The 12,661-nt window shown below is 53.1% G+C and overlaps 1 protein-coding gene across 1 annotated transcript; it reads right to left on the bottom strand.

The window, feature by feature from the left end:
* Positions 1-8,460: 8,460 nt before the first annotated feature.
* Positions 8,461-9,739, bottom strand: LOC102113160 (uncharacterized). The gene is made up of 2 exons (XM_088063833.1): positions 9,654-9,739; positions 8,461-9,467 (listed from the first exon to the last, which is right to left on the bottom strand). The coding sequence occupies exons 1-2, from the start codon at positions 9,703-9,705 to the stop codon at positions 8,461-8,463; spliced, it is 1,059 nt and encodes a 352-aa protein (XP_087919959.1). The 5' UTR covers positions 9,706-9,739.
* Positions 9,740-12,661: the final 2,922 nt, after the last annotated feature.

The following is a 12,661-nucleotide window of genomic DNA, read 5'->3' as shown; positions in this document are numbered from 1 at the left end:
ACAAAAAATGGTGTTTGTTTGGAGAAAGGAGGGCCCTGGCCAATCCCAAAAGTTTATATGATTTCCTTTGATAAGCATTGCCTCCTGAAGATGCCACCTCCCCAATGGGGAAAGGTTCCATCTGATTCAGGTGTACAATTTATTTTTTTTCAGAGAGGGACCAAAGGGCTGTGCTGAAGGCAGCGTTTCCTGGAGGAAGCAGTGGCTCACGGGCAGCCTCTGCTGCAGGAAGGGAGGCCATGCCAGGCACAGTCCCAGTCCCAGGAGGTAATTGCTGTGCCTCTGGGCCTGAGCCCTGCTGAGGCTTGAGCTGACATCTCTGCTGCTTGGCAGTGTGGACACAGCCCAGACAAGACCAGCTCAGCCCAGAAGAATTATCCCCAGCAGGCTCAGGGCACTCGGCTACTGAGCAGTCCTGCTGGGGTCCCTCTGTGGGAGACACGTCCAAAAACCTGGCAGTGGCTGCAAAGGGGTGTCCATGGTGGGGAATAGGCAGTGGGGGAGAGCAAGGTTCCACTGTATCCTGAAAGAGCCTGGCTCTGTCCCTATGGGATGGGAGAGCTGTCCCAGCAGAACGTGGGCAGGAGGGAGGGAGGGCCTGAGGGACAGTTGTGGCACTGCCTGCTGTAGTCCTTCCCCATTGCTTTTACAATTCTTTCAGCTGTGGCAGAGAGAGGGCCCCAGTGGGGCCTGGGCTGCTCCAGCCACCTCTCCCAGGGATGCTGCACAGGGCCTGCAAAGAGGGTGGAGAGTGACCAGGAGCCAGTCCAGGGCCCCCAGGCCCCTCTGCAGCTGTGGCCATGTCCACTGACATCTGGCACCCACAGCCTTAGCGCGACTCCCTTGTACTGCCCCGTTCCCTAAGGTAGAAGGGGATCTCAGTACACCATGGAAACAGTTTTGATCTGTGCTCCCTTCTAGATTTAGAACACAACCTCAATTATTTGGAAGTGCTACTGAATGATACTTTGAATATCTTGGAGAATGCTGGAGGCAAGTTTTTCTATTCCCTTTACTGACAGAACACACAATGACAAGGTGGCGAGAGCTCACTCATGTGCCATATCTCTTAACATAATCTCAGGCTTGATGGGGTCTAGAAACCTTTCCCTGCTCCCTTCTAGAGCCCTGAGGGATCCCACAGGCCACTGCCAGTGGGAGGAAGGTGCATTTAGCTGTCAGTCCTCTTCCCGTGTGCAATATCAGTGTCTCCTTCCATGTGCTCTGTGCAGCCACAGAGAAGAGCAGAGAGGGAAGGGGCCGGGCCCAGGGCTGTGCCCCAGGGCTGTGCCTTGTGTGGCTCCTTTGCCAGCCCCAGGGAGCCTGAGGATCTCCTACAGTGCCATAGGAGCTGTTCTGTCCTGCCTTTCTTTTCAGCCAAGCCTCTTGCTGAAGGTGATCTGGCTTCCCAACCCACACCCAGGACTGAGGCTCTGGAAGATGGTGAGGGTAGGTGAAGGCCTTTCCCCCTGGGAGAGCTGCCAGCTCAGAGCCCAAAGCACAGCCAGGGCGGCATCGCTGCAGGTGCCAGGACAGGGCTGTGCACGTGTGTGCCCTTGTCCTGTGAAATCCCCTCACTGCTCCTGAGGCTCAGTGCTGCCTGTGCAGATCAGCAGAGATGAGAGAAGCTTCTGTGGCTGTTCAGTTACAGGTGTTTCTGCAGGGAGGACTTTCCCAGCTCCTGACCTGGTTACTGCACCCAAGCCCAGCTCCCATCGCAGGGGTGAGCGTTGTGTCCCTGCTGACCCCACATGCTTGAGAACTGGTTTTCTGGGATTCATTCCTGGGAAATGGAATTATTTTGCTCTAAGGTCCTCCAAGAGGAAATACCAAAGCTACAGGAGTTATGAAACCCCATGAGCCATCCAAACCCATGAGGCAAATGCTGAAGAAAGTTCTGCAGAGAGGACAAGGTGGGTCTGTGTCCCTCAGCCTTCTCCTGAGACTCAGCAGCCGGGGGCTTTCTCTGCACATCTGGACATGCAGTGCCCAACACAGCGGGAAGGGATCCATGGCAGCCTCACTGCCCCACTGCTGCTTTCACGCCCTGCAGGGCTGTTTCCCAGCTTGGCCTGCTGCAGCTTCTCCCCAGCCTCTGCAGGAAGGCATTTGGCATCAGCTGACAGAGAGCCCAAAGTGCAGCACAGGCCATGCACACCTTGAGATCCCTTGAAAATTTCTGGTCTCAGGCTAGATCAGGTGTAGGGTCTGTTTGGAAGAGTGGTGGCCCTGGAGCATTTCCAAAACCCTGGGCATTTTCCTGATCCTTACCCAAGTCTTTGGCAAGTATTGCCTGAAGAACAGCACAGCACAGAGAAATTGTGCCATTCAAGCTCGGGGGTTGAGTAGTCTTGCACCAAGGGGTGGCAAGGTGCCTGCAGGCCCCAGCTCTGGGGGAAACAGAGAACGTCCTGGCTGTATCCAGCGTGCTGCCAGCTCAGCAGTGGAGCACAGCACGGCTCACACTGCCCATTGCTCCCACAGGTGCAGCCGGCACCACAGCACATGCTCAGAATATCTGGGAAAGCATGAGAAGAGTTTTCTACCAGGGAACACATGGTTTGATTAAGTTAATGGCCATTGTGGCTGGTGGAGCACTTTTCCTGATGATGTGCTGTGCCGGAATCTGGTATTGGTGGAAGAGAAAACGGTGAGTGTTTTGCTGATCTCGGCCTCAAACAGCTTCTTGAAAGGCTGCTCATAGTCAGGAAACATTCCCAGTGAGGCTGCTGTGGACTTGTGGATAGTCCTTGGTTGCCCAAATAACTCTGCTGAGAGTTCTGCTGCTGCCCAGGCCTTTCATTGGCCTCTTAATTGCTGGGCCTTTTCCTGGGGAGCCCACTGGGGCTGCAGCCAGTGCTGGCTGCCACTGAGGCTGCCTGGCCAAGAGCAGCCCCAGGAGCAGCGGGCAGAGGCAAAGCAAGGTGGGCAGGAGAAAGAGCGGGGACGAGACTGTCCTTGAAAAGCAGAGGTGCTCTGGGGCCCGCTCCTGGCCAGGGACCCTGCCCAGAGCCATCCCCTGCTCTCCAGGGCCTTGAGGGGCAGCTGTCCAGCTGGGCCAAGCTGTGCCAGCAGCTCCAGCCGTGCTGGGGAGCCTTGGCAGCTCTGGGCCCTGCTGTGCAGGAGGGTCCCTGTGTGCCAGCGGCAGCTGGGGGCCTCAGCCACCTCCTCTCTCCACAGGAGCGCCTCTGCACCTTCAGAAGAGCAGCCAAAGATTTTAGTCTCTGAGAAGCTGACCTGTCATCCCCGCTCTTCACATCTCTCCCCATCTGCTGTGCTGCAGCTGTGTCCCTGTTTTGAGGGCATCCCAAGACCCACACCTCCCAAGCGAGACCCTCTGCCCCAGAGCCCCCTGGCCCTGGTCCCTGGCCTGGACTGAAATTGGGCAGCCCCTGTGCACCAGAGCAGGGGTTGGCTCATGTTTTCTCTTATAAATAAAGAGATGGAGCTGTCACCCCAGTGTCCGGCTGGTACCACCAGCAGAGCCCACACAGCACCAGCCCTGGCTGAGCTCCATGTCCAGGAGCAGCCGGGGGTGCCCACGGTGTGGGCAGGCAGGAGCCAGGCAGGGGCTGCCGTGACCAGCACTGGGGCCCCGAGGGGCTGGGGGAGCCCATGCTGAGCGTCCCTGGGCTGTGAGGGCACATTTCCTTCAGTGGCATCACCTGGGCCTGCACCTCATCAGGCACACAGGGAAAATTTGGGCTCTCTCCTAAGGTGTGCAGGGATCCCCCATGAGGAGTTCAGTGGGGTTAAATTGAGAGGGTTTTTTACTCTTCTCAGCACAGTAAAGGGGACACTCTTGGCCGAGATTTTGCAGAGCTGGGAGGAAGCCTCTTGTGAGCCCTTGGGCCCGGCCTGTGGGCACAGCGGGCAGGTGGAGCCCATCCCTTGAGGCCAGTCCGGGCTGCTCGGGCCGGGCTGGGCCGGGCCAGGTGAGGGCCCCGGCAGGGAAGGGCCGTGGCCGTGGGCTCTGATGAGGCTGCCGAGCTTCACCCTGGCCCTGTGCTGCAGCCAAACACACATTTACAGCCATGGCCATTCTCTGGGGCACAGGAGGCAGCCGGGGCTATAACTGAGGCTGTGGCTTCTGACCCTGAAGGGAGCCTGGCTCTGTTGGTTCAGAGGGCACAGCTCAGATCCCAGTTCCCTTTGTAAAGCTGCAGGGGAAATGTTGAGGGGCAGAGAGTTCCAACCCTTCTCACTGGGAAGTGTGGCTGACGTTGTGGTTTTTTTTAATTTTTTGTCTTCTAAATTTGTGTCCTGCCAAAGGGTTAAGTTTACTTGCTCTCAGTAAGCCCCTTTTCTTCTTGGTGCTGTTGTAAATGAAATTAAAATCAGACAACTATGTCAATAGAGTTAATAGCAATTAAATAGCAAGGGAAAAAAGTATACAATTTAGTGAATTGAATACAAGGATACAATTTAATAAAATAATACTATTTAGTGGATTGAAGAGAAATTTGGTATAAAAGGAAAACAATTCAGTAAAAGAGTACAATTTAGTGAATATCTTCATATATATATATATATATGAATATAATTTGCCAGTAATTGAGTATGATTAAAGCATAAGCAAAACTGACCGGGGTATGGGCAGGACTTCTCACCCTGCCTCATGTACCAAAACAAAGTAATTCAAACTAAACTTATATACTGTATGCTTACACATATTCATTCATGTTTCCCGTAAGTCTCCTCCTATTTCTGATTCTTTAATTTTACATCACTATTCTTCATGGCGCAAGCCTCACTTGTTGCTAGGGCGTCTTCAGTCTTCTTTTAGTGGTATTTTGGATGAAGGCTTACACTCATCCTCGCTGTCCTCTGGATAACCTCACAGGTTGCACGTGCGTACTAAGCATTGTGTTATGTAAATAAGCATTGTGCTCCACTAATTAGTCTTACATTTTATAATTTTCAGGCCCTGTGCCTGAAGTCATTCCAACTTTGTCCATCTCAAGGTTGATTTCGTCTTGGGACATCACATTTCTCAGAACTTCATCCTGTACCTTAATTTTAACATGTAACATCTGTAGAGGGGTACATCTGCTTTGTCACACTGATTCTCTTGATTGCTTCTAATAATAACTTTCCAAATAGTTACAATTTAGTTAGCACAAATCATTTCCTATGGATGCTAAATCTGAACCAGAGTGCCTGTAGATATTACAGGCCACATAGCTCTCAGTCCTGCCTGAGAGCTAGCCTGAGAAATTCATGGGAGGATTTAAAAACAATCCTCAGAGACAGAAAACATCCTTGCAGGTGTTGTTTTCTGCTTCTTGTTTTCTTTGCAAGAGAAAGTCAGGGGGTGGTGAACCCCACTGACCAATGATAGTGATGTAGTGATTTACTAACCAATAAGAGTTTCCTTTCTGTACTTTCCACGTACCAGTCTATAAAACAAACCAGAAGTAATAAACTACGAGATATTCTCCTAACCGACTCCATGAGAGTCTGTGTCGTCTCTCCTCGCCGTTCCTAATAGAGCGACAATTTCCATTTATTACGCTCCCCAAATTCCACTCTCAACATCCCCCCCGCTTCCAGCTCAGGATGGTTCCCCGATGGGACCCCTCCCCAAATCCCACCCCCAAGACACATCCCCATCACTGGAATATCCCCCAAATCTCACCCCAAAATCAGGAATCCTCCCTGAGGCCCCTCCCCAAATTCAGGCCTCCCCAAAATGCCCCTCCTCACTCTGATCAGGACCCCTCCCCATCAGTGGAAATTCCCCCAAAACACAAAAAATTCTCCCCAAATCCCCTTTCCCAAAATCAGAACTCCACCAGGACCCCTGAATTTCCCCCCAAAACCACCAAATTTTCCCCCCCAAAACCCCAATTTTTTTCCCCAAACCCCAAATCCTCTCCCTAAAAACCCCAAAGTTCCCCCCAAAGCCCCAAATTTCCCCCCCAAACACCCAAATGTTAGAAAAAAATCCTAAAATTCCTGCCCTAAAATCCCGAAATTTCCCCCAGGACCTGCAAAGTTTCCCCCAAAACCCCAAATTTCCCCCCAAACCCTCAAATTTCTCCAATTCCACCCCAAAACCTGGGAGAACCCCCCAAAAAACAGCAACCCTTCCCAAAACCCCCACCAAAATTGCAACACTCTCCCCCAAAATACACAAAAATCTGAGAACATAATTTTTTTCACATTTTTCACACCTTGGGAGGGGGGAGAAATACCAGAATTCCCAGGATTTTTCCCATTTTTTCAGGGAGGGAGGTCTCCCCAACTTTCCCTGTCCCCCCAGGCAACCCCAACCCAAAATTCCTGGCCCTTAGCACCCTAAATTAATTGTAAATAAATAAAAAGAGGAAAAAAAGAAAAAAAAAAAAGGGGGGGGGAAGGTAAAAATGAAAAAAAAACAGAAAAAAAAAATTTCTCACCTCAATTTTGGGGGAGGGGAATGGAGGAAATATTGAGGGAGAGAGTGAACCCCCAGAAAAAAATTGAGGTACCCCCCAAAAAAATTGGGGGAACCCCCCCCCCAAAAATGCTCACTTTGAAAAATGCCAAAACCATCAAAAAATGGAAAAAAAAGGAAAAAAACCCTGAAAAATTTGGGAGGAATGCCCAAAAAAGACATTAAAAATTGGGGAACTCCCCCTTGAATCCAAGGGATTTTGTTGGTTTCTTTTTTTCCCAAAAGCTGTGGGTTTTTGGAGGTGGCAGGGGAGGAGAGACCCCCTCCAAATTTCTGGGGGTGTCCCCGAGATCCAGTGGAGACACCTGGTCTTGGAGGGGGACAAAAAGAATAATTTAGGGAAATTAAGAGAATTTTGGGGAATTTGGGCAAATTTATGGGAATTTTTTGATATTTGGAGGGTGGGGTGGGGGTGTCTCGATTTTGCAGGGTCTTGTGTTTCGGGGCCACAGGATCATGTCCAGGGAGGCCACAATTACCAGGAACCGCCATGGGACACCAACGAGATGGAATTCTGCTCAGGAAAACATTAATTCAGCTCAGGAACACACTCAGATCCAGAGACAGCCCCAAACAGAGGCAGGGAGACAGGTTTTTGAGAACCAGGGTGGAGTTCAAGGTCAAGGACCACCAGGAACACAGCAAGGGAGAAACCCCAGGGGCCCAAAACCCAAACAGAAATCCCTGGGCTGCCACCTCACAAGGGGCCCAGGCTGGAGTTTCTCCCTGGGCTTGCAGGGCCCAATCTCTGAGGCAGAGGGATGGAATTCCCTCTTGCCCATGCCACTCACTTTAACAATGTTCATTTGAAACTCAATCCTTGCCTCCCTGGGCAGGGGCACCTCACACAAAAACACACTATGTAACAGGCACCCTCTCCCTTCATCACCCCCAAACTTCGGCTGTCTCATTCCAGACCCCACCCCACCTCCCCAGTCCCAACCTCAAACCATCCCATCACTGCTGAATATCAAGACGTCTTCCCAAGCCCTATTTCCCCCATTTCACACCTCCCAAACTCCATCCCACCCATCCTGCCCCACCCAATGCCCATCTCACCCCTCCTGATTTGCATCCCACTTCACCCAATCCCCTTCCAACCCCATTCCACCTGATGCCTTCAGAAGGCTGACCTAGAACAGAGGCTGGACAGAGTTAAGAATAAAGTTTATTAAAAGGCCTTAAAGGATACACCTTGGGCAGTACAAGAGCCTGGCCAGGGCTACACCCAAGATGGACCAAAAATGGTCACAAAAATGGACAACTGATCATGAGGTCTCACATTTTTAGAAGTTTAGGTCCATCTGGATTTTGCAATCTGTTCACTGCCCAATTACAGTTTCAGGTGACGAAGTCCCATCCTTCTTGTTTTCTCTCCAAAAGTCTTTTTCAGTCCACCCTTGTTTATGCTTTTAGCCTGGAACTTGTAATGACTGTTCTCGGTATCAGGCTAGAAAAGGAATTCTTTTGTCTACCTACTCTGTGAAGAGAGCTCACTAACAATTAATAGGAAGTTCAAAGCTACAAACCTAGGCAGTGCAGAATATGGAAAATATAAAACTTAAGGCATCACACCCAGAGGGGCTGTGGAGCTGAATAATTTTGGAGAGGGATTGAGTAGGATTCAGTGACATTGAGTGGTTTTGAGGTGACCAATCAAACCCTCTCGTCTCTTTGAGTGCCAAGAAATGGAGACAACTACACCAAACAGCCCCACAGCCCCAAAATACTCCCAAGTATCTCCCAGATTCCATTGTAGCACTAGTAAAATGTAAAGTTTTAGATGCCTTTGATGAATTTCTTGATTTTTACCACTATTTGTTGGTTTTAAAGGGATGAAGATGAATCAAAAGATAATGGAAACCAAAATGTAATGACCACCAGCTCAGTGTCTGACCCAACACAGATCACTGGGTACGTGGGTCATCAGGGCTCTGCCCAACGTGGGTCCTCTGATGGGGGATGGAGCTGGGGCAGTGCACAAAGCTCTTCCTGCACTTGGGGCACTCGCAGGGCTTCCCTTACCAGTGCCTCTGTTGGTGTCTGGTCAAGTGAGAGCTCCTGGAGAAGCTCTTCCCACACTGGGGACACTCGTAGGGCCTCTCCCCAGTGTGGATGCGCTGGTGCCTCATAAGGGTGGAGTTTCGCTTGAAGCCCTTCCTGCACTCGGGGCAGCGGAAGGGCCTCTCATCTGTGTGAATCCGCTGGTGCACGAGGAGATCAGAGCTGGTCTGAAACCTCTTCCCACACTCAGGACACTCGTAGGGCCTCTCCCCAGTGTGGGTCATATGGTGGATGTTCAGCTGGGACCTCCATCTGAAGGTCATCCCACATTCCCCACACTCATAGGGACGTTCCTCTGTGTGCGTCCTCTGGTGGCAGATCAGAGTGGAGTTGTGGCTGAAGCTCTTCCCACATTCCCCACACTCATAGGGCCTCTCCCCAGTGTGGATGCGCCGGTGGGTGATGAGGGTGGAGTTTTGCTTGAAGCCCTCCCCACAGTCGGAGCAGTGGAAGGGCCTCTCATCCGTGTGAATCTGCTGGTGCTGGAGGAGATGGGGGCTGGTCTGAAACCTTTTCCCACACTCAGGACACTCGTAGGGCCTCTCCCCAGTGTGGCTGCGCTGGTGGATGATGAGTTGGGAGATGCAGCTGAAGCCCTTCCCACATTCCCCACACTGATAGGGCCATTCCCCAGTGTGGATCATCTGGTGGCGGATCAGGCTGTTGCTCTGGCTGAAGCTCTTCCCACACTCCAAGCACTTGTAGGGCTTCTCCCCATCCTGAAGCTGCTCATGGACCACCAGCTCAGAGCCCCGGCTGGATCTCCGGCCGCCTTCCCGGCACAGGGTGGGTCTTTCCTCCTCAGAGCACCCTGGGATGGGTTTGGAGCCCCTCCTCCTGTGGGATCTCTGGGGATTTTTCTTCCTGTTGGATTCCTGCACCATGGAGCCACTCAAAACGGCCTCTTCCATGAGGTTCTGCTGTGGGGATTTGTCCTCCCTGGTCTCCATCCTCAGCTCCTTGTCTGGGGGAGGAAGGACAAGGAGAGGATGGGATTTGCCTCCGTGCCAGAGGGAAGGGGAAGGAGATCCCCCCAGTGCGTCCCCGGCAGGACGGCGTCGGCAGCGGGGTTGTCCTGCAGCCGGGGGCCATGCTGGGCTGGGAGATGGAGCAGGAGAGAGGGGGAAAGGGGCACTGACTTCCTCCTCACCTGCCTGGGTGTCCTGGGGCATCTTCCTCTTCTTTGCAGGTCCCCCTTCCATCCAGCCAAGATTTGGGAATGGGAAATCCTAGCTGGGGGAAAAATATAATGCATGAGCAGATTGGGTTAGGAATTTCCTTCTCTCCAAGTCCATCTCTAGAAGTCACCAGCCATCCATAAAAACCTCCCAAACACCAAGATTCAGCCCTGAAAATGCCTCCCAGGAGTTCCCCATCTCTGGTCTCTCCCCTTTGCTCTTCAGTGTTCCCCCCTGTCCCAGCTGTTGGGGGTCACACTTGTACTTTGGGTCCCCTGTCTACTCGGTCCCTGCCCTCTTCAGCTTGCTGGGAGTGCCAGGAATCTGAATCGTTCCCCCTGTTTCCCATCTCAACACTTAGGGATGCTGGGACCCCCCAATGTCACCCCCACAAGGAGGACTTTCCGCTCAGCTTTGGAATTCCTCATTCTCCAAATATCCCCCTGCAAAAAAACCCAACTCAGGGACCCCTCAGGATATCTGGGCCGAGCTCCCCCTCCTCGGTCACCTGTGGGATGGGGGGTGATGATCCCACAGATGGGGTCTCTGAATTCAGGGAATGCTTGACCTCGTGGTTCCTTCTCCTTTCCCTGATCCTCCTTTGTCCCTCCTCTTCCTCTTGCTCTGCCTCTTCCTCCCTCCTCCACCTCCTCCCTAACACCACTCCCTTCTGCTACTTCCATCCCTTCTCTCTCTCCTTCATCCCTCCTCTTCCATCCCTCCTCCTCCTCCCCCAGGAGCAGTGACACCCTCGGTGCCCCGTTCCCAAACCCCTCACAGCCCACGGCAGGAGCGGGGATGGAGCCGGGACAGGTCGGGATGGGCAGCGCGGGGCTCTCAGCTGCTCCCACCCGCTGGGGACGGGGGGAACCCGGCCCAGGGAAAAGGAGAGGGAAACTGGGAAAATTGGGGGCTGCAGATCCAACCTGGGGCTGGCTGGGGACCCTGGCTGGGGACTGCCAGCCCTTGGGGCTGCTCTGGGGAGATGTGGGAGGGGGGAACACAGAGAGGGCTGGGGATCCCAGGAGTGGCAGCACTGGCAGGGGCTGGTTTGTACTGGGGTAACTGGAACCTTACTGGGGCAACTGGGAATCCTTGGGAATGAGCACAAGAAGAATGCTGATGGTAGCTGAGATATACTGGGAGTGTCTGTGACCATACTGGGGGTACTGAAATCACACTGGGAACAAAGGGAACCATGCAGGGGACAACTGGGATCCTACTGGGATCACAGTGGGAGCAGCTGGGCCATGCTGGGCATGATTGGGACCATACTGGCAGCAACTGGGACTGCACTCAGGGTGATGGGAGCGGCTGGGAGCAACTGGGATCAGGCTGGAAGCACCTGAGGAGTGACTAGGAGCAACTGGGATAGACTGGGAGAGACTGAAACCACAGTGCAGGTAAATGGGAACAACTGCAACCACACTGGATAATCCTGGGAGCAGCTGTGCCCATGCTGGGGTCATACTGGGATCCTACTGGAACTAGTTGGGATCATACTGGGAGTGACTGGAAAGGTGCTGGCTGGGACTGGAACCATGGTGGAGGTGACTGGGAGCAACTGAGCCCATCCTGGGAGTGTCAGGGAGTCACTCTGGCCATGACTGGAATCATACTGGGAGTATCTGGGAGTGACTGGAACCATACTGGGAGTGACTATGGCTCCTACAGGGATAGCACTGGGAACCACTGGGATTACAGTGGGAGCAAATGGAACCTGACTGGGGGTTACTGGGAGCTACTGGGCATGTTGTTGAGGGTTAGGTGTCTTTTTTTTTGTTTGTTTTTGTTTGTTTTGTCGTTCTGGCCTGCCCGGGGAATTTTTACCCATTATGTGCTGGGGCAACCTAACTACCGGTACTTAGGGGTGATTGACAACGGACAAAGAGTAGCCGGGCCCAGCGGGGGGGGGGGGGGGAAGGGGGCAGAAAAGGAGGGTGGGGACAGTTTTTAGCTGGCTTTTCTTCGGCTTCGGGGAAGGACGTTCGTGTGCTGGGGCGCGGAGCGGCTGCGGTGGAGAGAAGGGATTTTCGCCATCACCCAGATGGAGCGGCTGCTTCTTCTCCTTCTCCCCTCTTGGCTGGTGGCCTCACACCCCCTGCCCTGCCGGGACGTGTGGCAGCCACCGCCGCGGAGCTGCTGATACACCTCATCCACCGACCCAGGATCTCAGCTCATCCCTGCTGTTTCCAGCCGACTGTTCCTCGGAGCCCCGCAGGAGCACCAGGACTGACTGCCCGAGGGGTTTGTGAAAAACAAAACCTCTCCCCCATCCCATCTCAGCTGAGAGAGCTGTCCCGGGGTCCCTGGTTCTGTGTTCTTGTTATTGCTGTAGTTATTGTTTGTTTGTTTGCCTGGTTATACTAGTAAAGAACTGTTATTCCTATCCCCAGATCTCTTCCTGAAAGCCCCTTGATTTCAAATTTATAATAATTCGGAGGGAGGGGGTCTACATTCTTTCATCCCAAGGGAGGCTCCTGCTCTCCCTAGCAGACACCTGTCTTATAGAACCGAGACATATGCGAACTAAGGCATGCAGGACACCAAAACAACGAGCTAACAGAGGAATAAAAGGACAAGAAAACATATTTGAGCAAGCTATGATGCAAGATCATCTCCCTGCATCACCTAAGCCTGCTTAGAAACCATCTTCCTGCATCACCATGACCTCAAGAGGACTGGAAAGGACTGACAGCCCTAGACAGCGAACCAGAACGACAGGTCCCTGACTACTCTCATGAGGATGGAAGCCCCAGCTCTGCAGTGTGTGCTGCAAAGCTGAATTGTGTCTCCTCTTTGGAGCTGACAGTGTGGGAACAGCCGTGGCAGCCGAGGGGACCTGGACCCACCCGGAGCTCCTCCCGGAGCCCAGCGGACTCCAGCTCAGCGGGGGCCGGCAGCGGGGCACGGCTTAGGCTCGGCAAGGTGTGAGCAGCCGTGGTCCGGCCCAGCCTCAACCGGGGTCCCGCAGCCTCCC

Source organism: Pseudopodoces humilis, chromosome 18 (genome assembly GCF_049639895.1).
Source record: "Pseudopodoces humilis isolate 2021_Gansu_Grassland_sample_001 chromosome 18, ASM4963989v1, whole genome shotgun sequence".
NCBI lineage: Eukaryota > Metazoa > Chordata > Aves > Passeriformes > Paridae > Pseudopodoces > Pseudopodoces humilis.
This window is presented reverse-complemented; position numbering and strand designations above follow the sequence as displayed.